At 35.2% G+C, this 16,325-nt stretch overlaps 1 protein-coding gene across 1 annotated transcript in view; it reads left to right on the top strand.

Moving 5' to 3' along the window:
- Positions 1 to 16,325, top strand: part of LOC114097622 (phospholipid-transporting ATPase IB-like) — a 155,435-nt gene that overhangs the window by 13,266 nt on the left and 125,844 nt on the right. The window contains 3 exon segments of the mRNA XM_071611730.1: positions 5,003 to 5,130; positions 6,212 to 6,289; positions 8,842 to 8,930. Coding sequence (XP_071467831.1) covers positions 5,003 to 5,130; positions 6,212 to 6,289; positions 8,842 to 8,930 — 295 coding nt within the window.

The raw sequence follows: 16,325 nt of genomic DNA on the forward strand, positions 1-16,325 counted from the left end.
GCCTTTAACATATGGGCTTTTGGTGGACACGCTACATCCAAACTATGACATCATCTTATTTTGGACATAAAAAAATAAGTTTATGTTCAAACTGAACAAAAGTTACTGATATTTTGGTTTCTATAAAATTTGTCAAGGTTGGTATGCCATATAAATAACCTCCTCTTCCCTTTTCTGTCAGACTTCTTTTTGTTTGTTTGTTTTCATAATACATTTTTTTAGTTGTAGGTGGACACGATATCTTTATTTATTTTTATGTGGTTCTGAGGATCGAACCTAGTGCCTCATATGTGCAAGTCAGGCACTCTACCACTGAGCTACAGCCCCAGCCCTCTGCAGACTTCTTGAAAGAGGAGAGGACTCTTATTGTTTCTATTTCCTGGTCACTATAGTGTCCATATAAAAAGTAGTTATGCACACGTGACACTTACTTCAGTGGCATTCTATTGCCTACACTGGATTGGCATATCACTGCTTAATGGCCCACTGCTTGTACTTGTGAGTGGTTTTATTGACATAGCCATGCCTACTTGTTTTTGTGTTGTCTGAGGCTGTTTTAATGTCACAGTGGCAGAGCTGAGTAGTTGCAAAGGAGATCCTGTAGCTGTTACTAAAAATATTTCCTGCTTCCTGGCATACAGGGTCAAGTTAAGCCTCCTCCATTATGCCAATACCAGGACCTTTATTACCTCATCCATTCCTATGGTATAATATACTCCTACTTCCTCCTCAGGACCTAATCTCCATTAACAAAGTACTGCTTGCTTTTTGGTATCTTGCAGGAACCTTACATTAACTGGCTGTTGATACCTCTAGGCCTTTTGTCCAATGCTCCTTTGGGCCTCAAATTCACCTCTGGTCCCTTTCACCTAAACACCTAACACTGCTCAATTAGGCCAAGATGAGGCAGTATCTTCTCCTGTGGCATTTCATGACTTACTTCTCCCAGACTTTTTACTTAGGAGTTCTATTTGGTTCTATTATAATATACATAATAGAATTCATTCCATTTCCATGTTTCATGATTATTGTTTATTTGCCCCCCAACCCTAGATTGTGGATTTTTATGTATGTCTTTTAAAAATGTTTTCATTAGTACATTATAGTCATACACAATAGTGAGGTTCATTTTGACGTAGCTAAACATGCATGGAATATAATTTGCTTTATTTTAGTCCCTAGTAGTCTCTCTTCACTGCCCTCTTTACTCTTCCTGTTTCCCTTCCTCTATGCTCCTGATCTTTCTCCTAGTTATTTATTTTTTAAAATATATGTTTAGTTGTTGATATACCATTATTTTATGTATGTATTTATATGTGGTGCTGAGAATCGAACTCAGAGCCTCACACATGCTAGGCAAGTGCTCCACCACTGAGCACTCTACCACTGAGTGCTCCAGCCCAATTTATTGTTTTTTAATTAATGCTTTATAGATATACACAATGATGAAATCCACTGTGTTATATTCAATGTACATAGCATAATTTGGTCAATTTCATTCCACTGTGCCCCCTTTCCCCATTCCTTCTCCCTTCACCTCAATCTTTTTTTACTCCATAGTTTGCTCTTCTTTTTTTCATAGAAATCCCCACACTTTTTGTTCCATTTATTTATTTTATTGGTTCTTTTTATTTATACAAGACAGTAGAATACATTTTGACATAATTATATAAGCATGGAATATATCTTGTTCTAATTCAGACCCAAGTGCCTCTCCTGAACAGACACTTCACAGAAGGGGAGATACAAATGCTCAACAAATATATGAAAGAATGTTCAATTTGAAAATGCAAATTAAGTGAGATTTCATCTGATTCCAGTCTGAATGACAACAATCAAGAATACAACAATAAATGTTGATGAGGATGTGGAAAAAAGGGCACACTCTCACATTGCTGGTGGGACTGAAATTGGTGGGACCACTCTGGAAAGCAAAATGGAGATTCCTCAAAAAATTAAATATGAAACCACCATTTGACCTTGGTTTTATCACTCCTTGGTATAAATCTGAAGGTATACATGTATACTACAGTGATGCAGCTACATCAATGTTTATAGCAGCTCAAGTAACAATAGCTAAGCTATGGAACTAAACTAGGTGTCTTTCAACAGATGAGTGGGTAAAGAAAACTGGGTATATATACTCTAGAGAATATTACTCAGCCATAAATAAGAATGACTTTATGTCATTTTGCCAGTAAATGGTTGGATCTGGAGCCTATCATGCTAAGTGAAATAAGCCAGTCTCACAAAAATAAAGGTCAAATGTTCTCTCTGATATATGGAAGCTAACACACAACGGGGGTGGGGTTCTGACTACAATTGTGGGGCCTGTGAATGAAGGCTCTCTGTAGGTGGCCTGTGGGTTAAAAGCCTCCACTTGGATGATGGAGATCACTGGGATACCTTTCCTGTGACTTGGGGAGAGTGACAGTTGACCGTCATTTTTCTGAACTCCTACATGGCTGGCAGTTTTGGATTTGCTGAGTGCCCACTCCCCTCTGCTTGGACTTTTTTTGCAGTGGCTATAGCCAAGCACTTGGCAATTGTCTGCAATGTGGATCCTTTGGGTGCGGACTTTCTGTGGACATACTGGCGTGGAAGCTTCCACCACGACTGAGGCAGATCACTGGCATTTTACCTATCAGTGTGATGGGGTTAGGGTGTCAGCCCATCTTTGCCTCAACTCCTGTGGAGGCTGTTGGGGAGCACTGGGTTGGGTTTAGCACTCCCTGGGTGTGATTTGTTGTCAGGTCAGTTCCACTCCACTTCCCTTGTCCACAGTGAAGGGGAGGGGTTTGGGCAGCATTCAACTAATAAAGATCTCTCTGCACTTCCAGATGGATTACTCAGACAAGACCATTCAGAAACTTTCCCTGTGGTTTTATTTGTAGGTGAGGAGAAGCTGTATTGGTTTACTTTCTTCTAGGGAGATTGGCTAGCTGTGGACTTTACAGAATGATTGCCCTGCCCCAGCACAACTTTTAGCTCACACTCTGTGATCCCCTTCACTCTTTGCTGCTTCTGTCCCATTTTGACTTGGTTTCATTTTCTTTCCAACTTTGTTAAGGAAGTAAATTTATGGGCTTTTCCTTTTCTTCTTTGTCTCTTTGGGTCAAGGACTTCTATCCTTATTTTCTGCTCTGGTAACCAAATTCCAAGTCCCTCCAAATATCAAGATGTCCAATATTGAGTTTTAGAGTGTTTACTCTGTTGCTCATCATTCTTATCAGTTGGTCTTTCACTACATGTTTTTCTGGGCTATGGCCAGATCAAGAGTTGCTGCCTAGATTTGCTCTGCCATCTTCTCTCTAGATTATGCAATTTTTTAAAAATATTTTTTTTTAGTTATCAATGGACTTTTTTTTTTTTTTTAATTTACTTATATGTGGTGCTGAGGATCGAACCCAGTGCCTCACACATTCCAGGCAAGTGTGCTACCGGTGAGCCACAGCCTCAGCCCTAGATTATGCATTTTTGAGGACAGGAATCATTGTACCCTTAACTTCAAGAACATTTTTTTTTTATAACAGAGACTCAATAATTAATTGAATAACGATAAGAAATAATTTTTGAGTTGACATAGAACTTTATAATGTTCTAGTCCAATTTCTTGACTTACTGCTGCGAAACTGAGATTCCATATGGCAACCAAAAAGTACAGATGTAGTGAGTGGCATATTTGGAAAAAGAACCTGGAATTGGTTCCAGACTATATCAATATGCCCAGGATACTCTAGTTCAAAAGAAGAGGACACTTGTTGGATTAAAATTATAACTGCATTTTCAATAATTAATAAACTTGGCAAAACACTGAAAGTTTTGTCTTGGTTTCTCTGTCCATAAAATGGTCACAGTAAAATATCTACCTCTAGTTTTCTTAAATGACTGATTTACAAATCTAAGGTAAATATAACAGTATAATCATGGCAAATAAGGAAATGTTAGTAAACTTGAGGTCATAGAGTTTGAAAAGATGTGACTTACTTTCAAGTTGATGTAATTTAGAAATCTAGATTTTGCTCCAATTGTCCTACATTACCAGTATGTTTCTCTAAAAGAAAAAAAAAAAGAATACAAGATTTTTAACTTACAAGTTAAAATAATTATTTAGTTTTATTCACTTATATGAATTTGTGTTCAGCAAAATGTAACACTTCTACAAAATGATTTGGCTATCTCTTTTCAGTTATACCCCATACCCCATGTAACACAGATATATAAACAAAATATAAGATTGAGATTCAAGTTTTCAGAAAAACATATATATAATTCAGTGTGTACATATCCCCTGAACACCTTCTAAATATTTTAAAGTCACTTTCTTTGAAATTAGGTTGAATTTCTTATTGGAAAATTACTGTCTCAAACACACAAACGTCTCTTCGAAATATGAGTATATGTATAGATTTTACAAAGCCTCCCATTTACCTCTTTTTTGGCCTTCACTACTTTTGTTGAATTTTAAAAAGTATAATATAAGGTACCTATTTATACGCACATGTTTTAGTTTCCTTAACTAAAGTGAAGTCTGTCTCTGACTTCACACCCACTGTTACTTCCAGCTGCAATGTCCTCCTCATTCCCTTCCTCGTATCTCTTGCCTTTAGCAAACTTCCTTCTCCTTCAAACTCCGCTCATCTCCTTTTCTGAGAGGTTCCTGTCTGAGATGCTGGCCCTTTTCTTTATGTCATTGTCACCATGCTCAATTTTCTGTGCCACCATGGAATTCCTCACACCATCTTCACTGACCCGGCTTTTTTCCTCAGGCCTCATCCTGAACTCCCTGAGAGCAGGGGGATCTTGAATCTCGGTGCTTCCCATACTCCTCATGCATGGCTGCTATTTGATTAATTTTCATAAAAATATTCATTTTGGGGTCCACTTTTAATCATGATTTTCATGGAAAAATTCCACAATTCTAATAAAGTGGTAATTCAAATGAGGATAAATGAAACCATTGTCTGAAGCTGTGACATAGTTCTGCTGATTTTCTCCACAGGTATCACCCCCCACAACCATGTGTTTGATATACTGGTATTCATTATCTTGTACCATAACCTTGTTCCCATCAGTCTGCTGTTAACTCTGGAAACTGTGAAATTCATTCAGGCCCAGTTTATAAACTGGGTGAGTATTAAAATCAGAAATCTAAACAAAAATTCTCTCTTGAGCCATGGCTTTTATTTGATATCAAAGAACTAATGTCATTGAGTCCTTGTGACAGGGCTAGTATAGCCACTGGGCCAGGGACGCTTTCAACAGAAAGACAAGCACTGGTGTCAACCTGGCTCAGTAATGCTGGGACCTTTGTGTTAATCTTGAGGACATCATTTTTTCATACATTTTTTTTTTCTAACTGTTGAAAAAGGTTTATGAGATAGTAGCAAGTATGGAAAGATAGTTGATCCAATAAAATTCAAAATACTCAACAGTGAAAGAGGCTTACAGATCATGGCCAGAATGATAGATTCTGGGCAATCATTCCAGAATCACTTCAAATTAATTAAAAGTTTTTTAGGTTGTCAGTCATGTATTGACATTAATATTTAATGAATTGGAGACTAAACTAATTTAAACAGTTTGAATGGGGGTATAATTTTTAATTATTACCTTTAGGTATTTGTCTTTGAAATAAAATTATTTCTAAATGTTGCATATTAAAATTTTTTCTTACTGTGCCATTGGATGGCAATCATTTGCAGGAGAACATTTTGTTGTTGTTGTTGTTGTTGTTGTTGATGTTATCTTTTGGTGGTGCTGGCATCAAACCCAGGATCTCATCATGCTAGGTAAGGGTTCCACCACTGAGCTACACACCCCCAGCCAGACAGTAATATTTTAACTGCCAAGAAGTGAGACAAAGTGCTTCCAGGTGTATTCTCATTTAATTTTGTAGAGTGCTGTGAGATGAGAGACAGACATGCTAACTAACTTACGCAGGTTGGCTGAGGCAGAGCCAAGAATTTGAAAGCCAAGTCTTTTGATCCCTATTCACCAACACAGGTGCCTCTGCTTTTCCTAAATTGATTCTCCTGTTGTATGAGAGAAGATAACCTATTGGGTTAATCTAAGTATTCTACACTGTCCATTATGGGTTATTTTTAAATGTTAGTCACATAGAAATACCAATGTCAGGGTCAGCCTTCTACAAGAAATTTTGAGCCTCATTCTAATTCTGGTTTGGACTGTATTTTTCATTTTTTTGCAGGATGAAGATATGCATTACGAACAAAATAATCTTTATGCGATGGCCAGAACATCCAACCTCAATGAAGAGCTTGGGCAGGTGAGAGACTTTTCAGGGAATGAGCAATGTGATAGGAGCTTCATAGAAGACTCTAGGGAGAGCTTTTGCAAATCTCAATGCCACAGTGAGAACAGGGTACAGTTCAAATTGACATGTGGAGTCAGGAATAGGAGTAGGCATATTTTGTTCAAAATATTGATAGTTCTACATCATGTTTAAATATACTGCATCATGTCGAAGGAGAACAAACCCAGTACAGGTTATTATGTGTTTATGAAAGAGTGAAAAGCTAGAAGGGAAGAAAGGGAAGGCTGATGTTAGCTCTCAGGTGGGCTAACAGCAGTTAGCTTTCAAAGTCAGGAACTTGCAGAGGAGAGCTCTCGCCTTCTTCCCCTCCCTTCATGAGGCAGATGACCCACAAAAAGCAGCCAAAAGTTGCTATAAAATTTTAGAGGTTGCTACAAAATTCTACACTTGCCACACCCATACATCTGTTCATAGCTTCCTTATTTATATATATCTGTAAATTAAAAAGTAAGCTCCCATTGTTGTAGCTAAAAGAAATAAGACTTATAGTTCTGATTTTTCTAAATACCCTTTTTTTCTTAATATGTTTTTACTAGATTGAAATTTCCCATATTTCAATTAATTGAGGATGTTAAGCTTCAAGGGTGTGAATTCTGGCTCTACCATCTATCAGCTGAGTAATTTGGGCTTCTTGTGTGACTTTCCCGGTCTTGATTCCTAATATGTAAAATGAGTAATAAGAGCATCTTTGTCATAAGATTTCAATAACTGAATAGGATAATGTGCATATAAGGCACTCAGCATAGTCCCTGGAGTGTGGTAGGAACTTAATTTATGCTAGTCATATTAAACAGTACTTGGTAAATATAATTTTTAATTCATAATCACATTGTGTGGTATCATTTGAATAATGAGTTGTCGGTAAATATTTATTTAAAAAGCATTTTGGCTCTTGGAAATGCCTGTGCAGAGAACTACACCAATATCCTTTTATTTATTTTTTACATTGAAGAATTAAAAATGAAGGAGTCTGCAATAATTAACTCCTCTAGCATCTTTTCTCCTCATAAATATCAGATTATTTATTTTAGAGTGTGTTTTTAATTGGCAGTCTGAAAAGTACCATTTCATCAATCTTGCCTAGTCTTTTAGAGTAATAATTAAATATAACATTAATAAAAATTGATGTCAGTCTTTTAGAGTAATTAAATAAAACATTAATAAAATAAAGCTTTAGGACTCAAGCTTTGAAAATAATCATATTATTTATGTAGGTAAAACATAATGAAAAGAGCAAAAATGATGAAATTGAAAACAGAAGGGCAATAGAGAACTTAATATTCAGGATACACAAAAACTTCTACAACTCAACAGTAAAAATACAAATAAACTAATTCAAAAAAGCACAAAGGATTTGAATAGATCTTTCTCCAAAGAAGATATATAAATGGCCAATAGACTCTTGAAAAGATACTCAATATCATTAATTTTTAGGTAAATGCAAATCAAAATCACAATGAGATATTATTTATAACCATTATTATGGCTATTATTCTATTAAAATGAAAAACAATAAAGAACAGATACTGATGAGGTGTGGAAATTTTGCAAACCTGTGCCTTGCTGGAAAAACAGTAAAATGGTACAACTTCTAAGATGGAAAACAGTATGATTGATCCTCAAAATACTAAGAATAGAATTACCATATGACCTAGAAATTCCACTTTTGAGTATGTACAAAAAATCTTGGAAGCAGGGGCTTGAAAATATATTGTATAACAATGTTTATAAAATCATTATTTGTAATAGCAAAAAGGTGAAAACAACTAAAATGATCATCAATGGATGAAAGGATAAACAAAGTGGTATACCCATACAATGGGGTATTATTCAGCTCCTGAAAAGAATAAAATGTTGCTACAAGGCTGATTTCGGGTTTGTGTGTTTGGTGCTGGGGATCGAACCTATGGCTTTGCGCATGCTAGGCAATTTTTCTACCACTGAAATACATCCTTAGCCTCTCATAGATGAATCTTGAGGACGTTATGCTAAGTAAAATATGCCATAAAAAGGAGATTATATGATTCTATTTATAAGTCTGAGGTCAAATTCATAGAGACAGACAATTGAATAGTGGTTTCTAGGGACTGGATGGAGAGGAGAATATAGAGTTCAACAGAATTTTCATTTCTTCTTAGAAATGAGCATTGTAGTTGTGACCATGATTAAAATGACATAGAGTTTGTATTTCATTTTCATCTATTTAATGTTTTCTAGATTCTTTTGATGAAATTTCTGTGGTAAGAAAATGAACTTGGCTTCTGGTTTTCTTTGGTTTGATGCTTAAAGTTTGTTTTGCATATAACCATTCAATTTTACCTCAAGTGTAAAACAAAGAGCATAACTTTCAAAATCAATATAAATATTAAGGTAGAATTCTTATGGACTGCATTTCTTGCTTTCTAAAAAATTTACATATTTTAAGAATTTAGAAAGAAAGTACTTGTCTTTGATATGTAAATACATTTTAAACATGTGATTTTTCATGTTCACTTTTTGTTTAGGTAAAATATTTATTTTCTGATAAAACAGGAACCCTCACTTGCAATACAATGGCATTTAAGAAGTGTACCATTGCAGGCATAATTTATGGGTAAGTGTTTTTATTGTCATACTCTGTTGTAAATTGGTGCACTGCAGTTATATATAAAAGCAAAAATCACTGTGGTATGTTCATACATGCACATGACCTAATTTGATTAATTTCATTCTGCTGTTCTTCCTATTTCACATACCTCCTCCTCCTCTTTGTTCCTCTTCCAGTACTCCACCATTTTCCCTTCTATTTTTATGAGAACCCCCCCCCCCCACACACACACATTTAAAAATTTTTATTTCTCTGTAGTTTCAATATATAACAGAAAATATTTGACCCTTGACTTTCAGTGTCTGGCTTATTTCACTCAGTATGATGTTCTCTAGGTCCATTTTACCAGCAAGTGCATGATTTCATTATTCTTTATGGATGACTAAAACTCCATTGTGCATATTACATTTTCTTTATCCATTTGTCTATTGATAGGCATCTGGGCTGGTTCTATTGTGAACTGTGTTACTATAAAATTTGGTTGCATATAGGGTACTGATTTTGGTTCTTTTGGATAAATATCAAGGAGTGGGATAGATGGGTCATATGGTGGTTCCATTCATAGTTTTTTGAGGAATCTCCATATTGCTTTCCAAAGTGGTTATATAATTTATGGTTCCACCAAAAATATATGAGTATACTCCCCTACATCCTTACTAGCATTTATTATTTATATTTTTGATGACTACCATTCTAACTGGGGTAAAATAAAATCTCAGTGTGGTTTTGATATGGTATTTCCCTGATTGATAGACATGTTCAACATTTTAAAATATATTTGTATATTTATGTTATACATATTATATTGTATATATTATATATTTGTATATTATAAATTATATTTATTTCTTCTTTGGAGAAATGTCTTTTTAGTTTGCCTATTTTTTGAATGGGTTATTTGGTGCTTTTTTGTGCTAAGTTTTTTTGAGTTCTATATATATTCTATATATATTCTGTATATATTCTATATATATTCTGAATATTAATCCTCTGTTGGGGGAGTAGCTGGCAAATTTGTTCCATTCTGTAGGCTGTTTCTTCATACTCGTGTTTCCTTCACTATTCGAAAACATTTTAATTTGAAGCTATTCCACTTGTTGATTCTTGGTTTTATTTTTTGTGCTTTAGGAGTCTTATTAAGAAAGTTCCTGTATGTGGAGTGCCTACCTTATATTTTCTTCTAGCAGTTTCATTGTTTCTAGTTTAATTGTTAGGTCTTGGATCTCTTTGAGCTGATTTTTGTGCAAGGTAAGAAACAAGAGATCTACAGTTCCATTCTTCTACATATGGATATCCAGTTTTCCTGGCATCATTTGTTTAAAAGGTCATTTTCTTTCCTCCAGCATGTTTTTTTGCACTATTGTCTTTCCTGTGTCTTTGTGGATATGTCTCTATGTCTTCATGCCTGTTTTGATGCCAATACAATGCTATTTTTGTAACCACAGCTTTGGTCACAAAAGAGATCTGGTATTTTGATGTCTTCAGCACTGCTGTTCTTACTCAGTATTGTTTTGGCTAATCTGAGATGTATATAATTTGTTATTCATCCATATGAATTTTGGGATTATTTTTTCTGGTTATTTGAAGAATGGCATTGGTGTTTTGTTTGTTTGTTTGTTTGGTACCAGGGATTGAACTCAGGGGCACTGAACCACTGAGCCACGCCCCCAGCCCTATTTTGTATTTTAGAGATAGGATCTCACTGAGTTGCTTAGTGCCTTGCTTTTGCTTAGGCTAGCTTTGAACTTGTGATCCTCCTGCCTCAGCCCGCCTCCCACCCCAGCCACTGGGATTACAGCCATGAACCACCACGTCTGGCTGTCACTGATGTTTTGATGGGGATTGCATTAAATCTGTGTAACATTTTGGTAGTATGATCATTCTGACATTATTAATTCTGAATACCCGAGAATATAGGAGGTATTTCCATCTTCAAAGGTCTTAAACAATTTCTTTCTTTGGTTTTCTATAGTTTTCATTGTAGAGGTCTTTCACCTCTTTTAGTTAGATTTATTCTCAAGTATTACTTTTTTGAGAATATTGTGAATGCAGAAGTTTTCTTGATTTGTTTCTCAACAGATTCACTGGAGTATAAGAAAGCTATCATTTTTGTATACTGATCTTGTAGCCTGCTACTTTGGTGAATTTTTTTTATCAGCAACAGAAGTCTTCTGGTGGGTTTTTTTGAGGGGGGTGGTTCTAGGAATAGGATCATGTCATCAGCAAACAGATAATTTAGCTTCTTCTTTTCATATTTCTATCCCTTTAATTTCCTTTTCTTAACTGATTGCTCTGGCTAGAGTTTTAAAAATACCAAATAGAAATGGAGAGAATGAACATTCTTGTCTTTTTCCTGAATTTAGAGGAAATATTTTCATTTTTTCCTCCATTCAGAATGATGTTGGCCTTGAGTTTTTCATATAGCCTTTATAAGATTGAGAAAGTTTCTTCTATCTCTGGTTTCTCCAGCATTTTAAACATAAATGGGTGCTGGATTTTGTCAAAGGTTTTTTCTGCATGTATTGAGATGATCTTGTGTTTTTGTTCTTAATTCTGTTTATGTGATTAATTACATTTATTTATTTCTGTATATTAAAACAATCTTGCATCCCTAGGATAAAACTCAGTGGGCCATGGTGTACTTTCTGCTTAATGTGTTTTTGAATGCAGTTTGCCAATATTTTATGAAGGAATTTTGTGTCTATGTTCATCAGAGATGTTGATCTTTAGCTTTCTTATGTGTCTGTCTGGTTTTGGTATCAGGGTGATACTGGCTTCATAGAATAAATTTGGGAATGTTCCCTCCCTTCCTATTTCATGAAATAATTTGAGGAGGATTGTTGTTAGTTCTTCTTTGAAGGTTTGGTAGAACTCAGTTGAGAATCCATCTGGTCCTAGGCTTTTATTTGTTGCTGTTTTCTATGGTTTAGATATGATGTGTCTCCCCAAAGATCATGTGTAAGATAATGCAAGAAAGCTTAAGAGGTGAGGGCTGGGGTTGTAGCTTAGTGGTAGAGTGCTCACTTTGCATGTGGAAGGTACTGGTTTGATCCTTAGCACCATATAAAAATAAAACAAAGGTATTGTGTCCATCTACAACTAAAAAAAAATTTTTAAAAAGAAAGTTTAGAGGTGAAATGATTGGGTTATGAGAGCTTTAACCTAACCAGTGCATTAATCCATTGCTATGGATTAATAGGGCAATAACTATAGGCATGTAGGGTGTGGCTGGAAGAGACAAGGTGTGGCTTTGGGGTTTATATTTTGTCCTTAGAGAGCAGAGATTTTTCTTTGCTTCTGTATTGCCATGTTTTCAGCTGCTTTCCTCTCACATGTTCTTCTGCATTAAAGTTCTGCCTCACCTTGGAACAAGAACTGAGACCTCTGAAACTGTGAGCCCTAAATAAGCTTTCCTCCTCTATGTTGTTCTTGTCAGGTCTGTTGTTCACAGTGATGAAAATCTGGCTAAAACATTGTTTCAGTATCATTGCTTGATATGAGTCTGTTTTTGTTTTCTATACCTGCATGTTTTAATTTGGGTCAGTCATATGTTTCTAAACATTTGTCAATATCATATAGATTTTCCAGTTTATTGGAGTATGAATTGTCAAAACAGTTTCTAATGATGCTCTGGATATCAAAAGTGTCAGTAACTTTGATTTGGATATTCTCTTTCTTTTGGATTTATCAATCTTGCTTTCAAAGAACCAACTCTGTTGCATTGTTCCTTTATATTGTTTTTTATTTTCAATTTTATTTATTTCAGCTTTGAGTCTAATTATTTCTTGTTTACTACTGATTTTGGAATTAGTGTTTTCTTCCTTTCCTGGGGCTTGGAGGTGTAATGATAGATTATTATTGTAAGATCTTTTTTTTTTTTTTTTTAGTGTAGTGATTCAACTTTCCTTTTAGAACTGCTGCCGCAGTCTGGCTGGGCACAATCAGGAGCCACTTGTCAAAAGAAACTAACTTTATTTTTAGAACCACACACGCCAAACAAAACAGCCTCTCAGGAAAAACCCTCAGAGCCTCAACTGCCACCACCGGCTTTCCACAAGCCTCTCTCTCCCACACAAGCTTCTCTCCACCTCCCACAATCCTCCTGCTCTTGAGGCCGATTGGCTGGGTCACATGGGCGGAGCCAAAAAAGTCCCCCAATGAGCAGCTCCGTGGTCTGAAAGGGCAGGGAAACAGCCCAATGAGCATCACCGCAGAGGAGCCAATCAGCTAGATGTTGCTGGGGCCGCTGTGAGCCAATCATCAGCCGGCAGCTGGAAGTTTGCTGGCAGCTGGAAGTTTGCTGGGGCCCCTTCGGCTGTGGCTCTCAACAAACTGCCTTCATATTGTCCCAGAGATTTTGCTATGTTGTATATCTGTTCTTGTTTGTTTCCAAGAACTTTGTTTCTGCCCTGATTTTTTTCTCCAATCCATTGCTCATTCAAATGTGCATTACTCAATCTCCATGTGTTAAAATTGTTTCTGTTTTTATCTTGTTATCAATTTCTAATTTAATTCCATTATGATCTGATAAAATGCAAGAATTATCTCTATTTTTTCTATTTGCTAAATGTTATTTTGTGTCCTAAAACATGGGCCATTTTGATGCAGATTCCATTTGATGCTGAGATGAAGTGAATTCATTTCAGTGAAATATTTTATAGATGTTTGTTAGGTCCAGTTGATTGATAGTAATTTTGTGTGTGAGTGTGTGTGTGTGTGTGTGTGTGTGTGTGTGTATGTAGATGCACCAGCATTTGGGACATGAATATTTATAATTCTTACATCCTTTTGTTGGATGGAACAAACTTCCTTGTCTCTTCTGATTAATTTTAACTTTAAGTCTACTTTGTCAGATATGAGAGTCTCACTTGTTTTTAGTCTCTATTTGCATGGTATATCTTTCTTCAACCTTTCACCTTCATCCTGTGGGTGTCTTTGCCTGGCAGGTGAGTCTCTCAAAATATGGTTTAGTCCTGTTTTTTAATCTCTTCTGTCAATCTATGTCTTTAATTAAAGTCTTGAGGACATTTACATTCAGTTGTTATAGAGAGGTGATTATTACCTCTTGTCATCTTTATTTAAATGTTTTATTCAAGCTTCCCTTTACTAAACTCTTCTTCTACTAAGATTCACTTATTTGCTTTCTTTGAGTTAGTTTTGCATTTCCTTTGCATGAAATATATATTTGCTGTAAAGTTGATTTAGTAGTCATGAATTCTTTTATTTTCTGTTTTCATGAAAGGTCGTTATTTCATCAAATCCAAAGGATAGCTTTACTGAATAAAGCAGTCTTGGTTGGCAATCATTATCTTTCAAAACTTGTGATATGTTATTCAAACTCTCCTGGCTTTTAAAATCTGGGCCAAAGAGATCAGTGCTAATTCCCATTGTTTGCCTCTAAATGCAACCTACTGTGTTATGGTTTACATATGAGGTGTCCCCCAAAAGTTCATGTGTGTGACAATGCAAGAATGTTTAGAGATGAAATGATTGAGTCATGAAAGTTAATCAAATCAGTGAATTAATCCCCAGCTAGTGATTAACTGATTAGTAACTGAACACAGGTAGGGTGTGAGTGCAGGAGGTAGGTCACTGGGGGCATGACATTAGCGTATATATTTTGTCCTTGGCAAGAGGAGTCTTCCTGGTGTGATATCCTGAGCCACTTTCCTCTACCACACTCTTCCACCATGATGTTTTACCTTGCCTTGAGTCCAGAGCAATGGAATTAGTCATCTATGCACTGAGACCTCTGAAACTGTGAGCTCCCAAATAAACTTTTGCTCCTTTAATTGTTCTTGTCAGGCTTTTTGCTTAAAACAGTGAAAAAGCTGACTAAAACATGCTGTTTTCCTTTTGAAGCTTTTAAAATTCTCTTCTTGTTCTTTATATTAGACATTTTAATTATAATGTGTCTTAGGATTATTTTTGATCTTGTCTATTTAGGGTTTCCAAAGCCATGCCATTTCCAAGATTTGGAATCTTTCCTGAAATTATTTCACCGAAAAGGCTTTGCACACCGTTAGTTGGATCTCGCTTCCTTCCTCAGTGCTAGTGATTCTCATATTTGATCTGTTCATGCTGTCTAATCCTGAATATTCTTGTCATGATCTTTTATCACTTTTATTGCCAAATTTTAAAGATTATATACCTTTTCTTTGAGGCTCGAAAATCTGCCTCCTGTATGATCTAATCTAATTTGATTTATTATTTTATTTTTAGCATACCTATTTGTTTTATTCCAGACTATCTATGGCTTTATTGAAATGATTTTCCATATGATAACCTATATTATCTCTTAGTTCATTTCTTGAATCTTCTTTTTCCTTGATCATTTTATTCATCAAATTTTAAAATTCTTTGGCATTTCATTCATTTCAATGATGATTCCGTTGTTTGGGGGTTAAAGACTTTTGGAGGCATTTTATTTACTTGCTTTCCCATGTTTTCTGTATTTCTGTGTTGAGATTTGCCACTCTCCTTGAATGGAATATTCTTCAGTAGGCTGCGTTCACTTTACTGTGTATTCCAAGAGTCCAGTCAGTATGTTTTCAGTATTTTGATCCATAACTTTCCAAACATTTGGGGAGCTTACTATTGCCTGTAATTGCAAATACAAAAGAGCAAATCATCTACTAATAAGTCTTTAAACTTGTTAAAGAGTTTTCTATAACTCCACTACATCTAAAGTGGTTGGATGGGGATAGTATGCTAATAGGTTGAAAGAATTTTATTAAATAAATGGGATTGTTATTATACTACATAGGGCATGAAAATGAAAGAGAAAAAAAGTGACTGGATAAAAGGAAAAAGAAAGGAGAAACAGAGAAAAATAATAGGAAGGGGGAAGGAAGAAAGGCAGAAAATTAAAATGTGAGTATATGAAAAAAGAGAGGCTGTCAGTGTAGAAAACAGATGTAAAATGTATTATATAAATTTAATTAATACATTACCCAGAAAAAATAATGACAAGCAACCTCCCATTAAAAAGTAAACACCCAAAATCACTGATGTTAACCTAACAAAAAGGAAAACTAGAATATAGAGAACAAAGCAGTGTAAAAAATAAGTAAATACAAAAATATAAAGAATAAAAAAAACTAAAACAAAACAAAAACAGAAAAACTAAAGAACTAAACCAACAGAAGAAAAACCTGACCCAAAAGCAGAACCCATCCCAACACACCCTCAAAAAATAAAAATAACATACATTCATATACATGAACAAAAAAATATAAAATTTGAAAATAAGTCAGGTATGGAAAGTACAAGGATAGAGGCAAAAAATGGAGAAGCGATGAGAGAGAAAAGAAAGGGTGACAGTATAAGATAAATGTTGAAGTGAGTAAGAAGAGAAACAAAATGAATAGGTCCAATTAGTACAAAATTTTACATAAATTT

This window comes from Marmota flaviventris, chromosome 4 (assembly GCF_047511675.1).
Source record: "Marmota flaviventris isolate mMarFla1 chromosome 4, mMarFla1.hap1, whole genome shotgun sequence".
In the NCBI taxonomy this organism is placed as follows: Eukaryota; Metazoa; Chordata; class Mammalia; order Rodentia; family Sciuridae; genus Marmota; species Marmota flaviventris.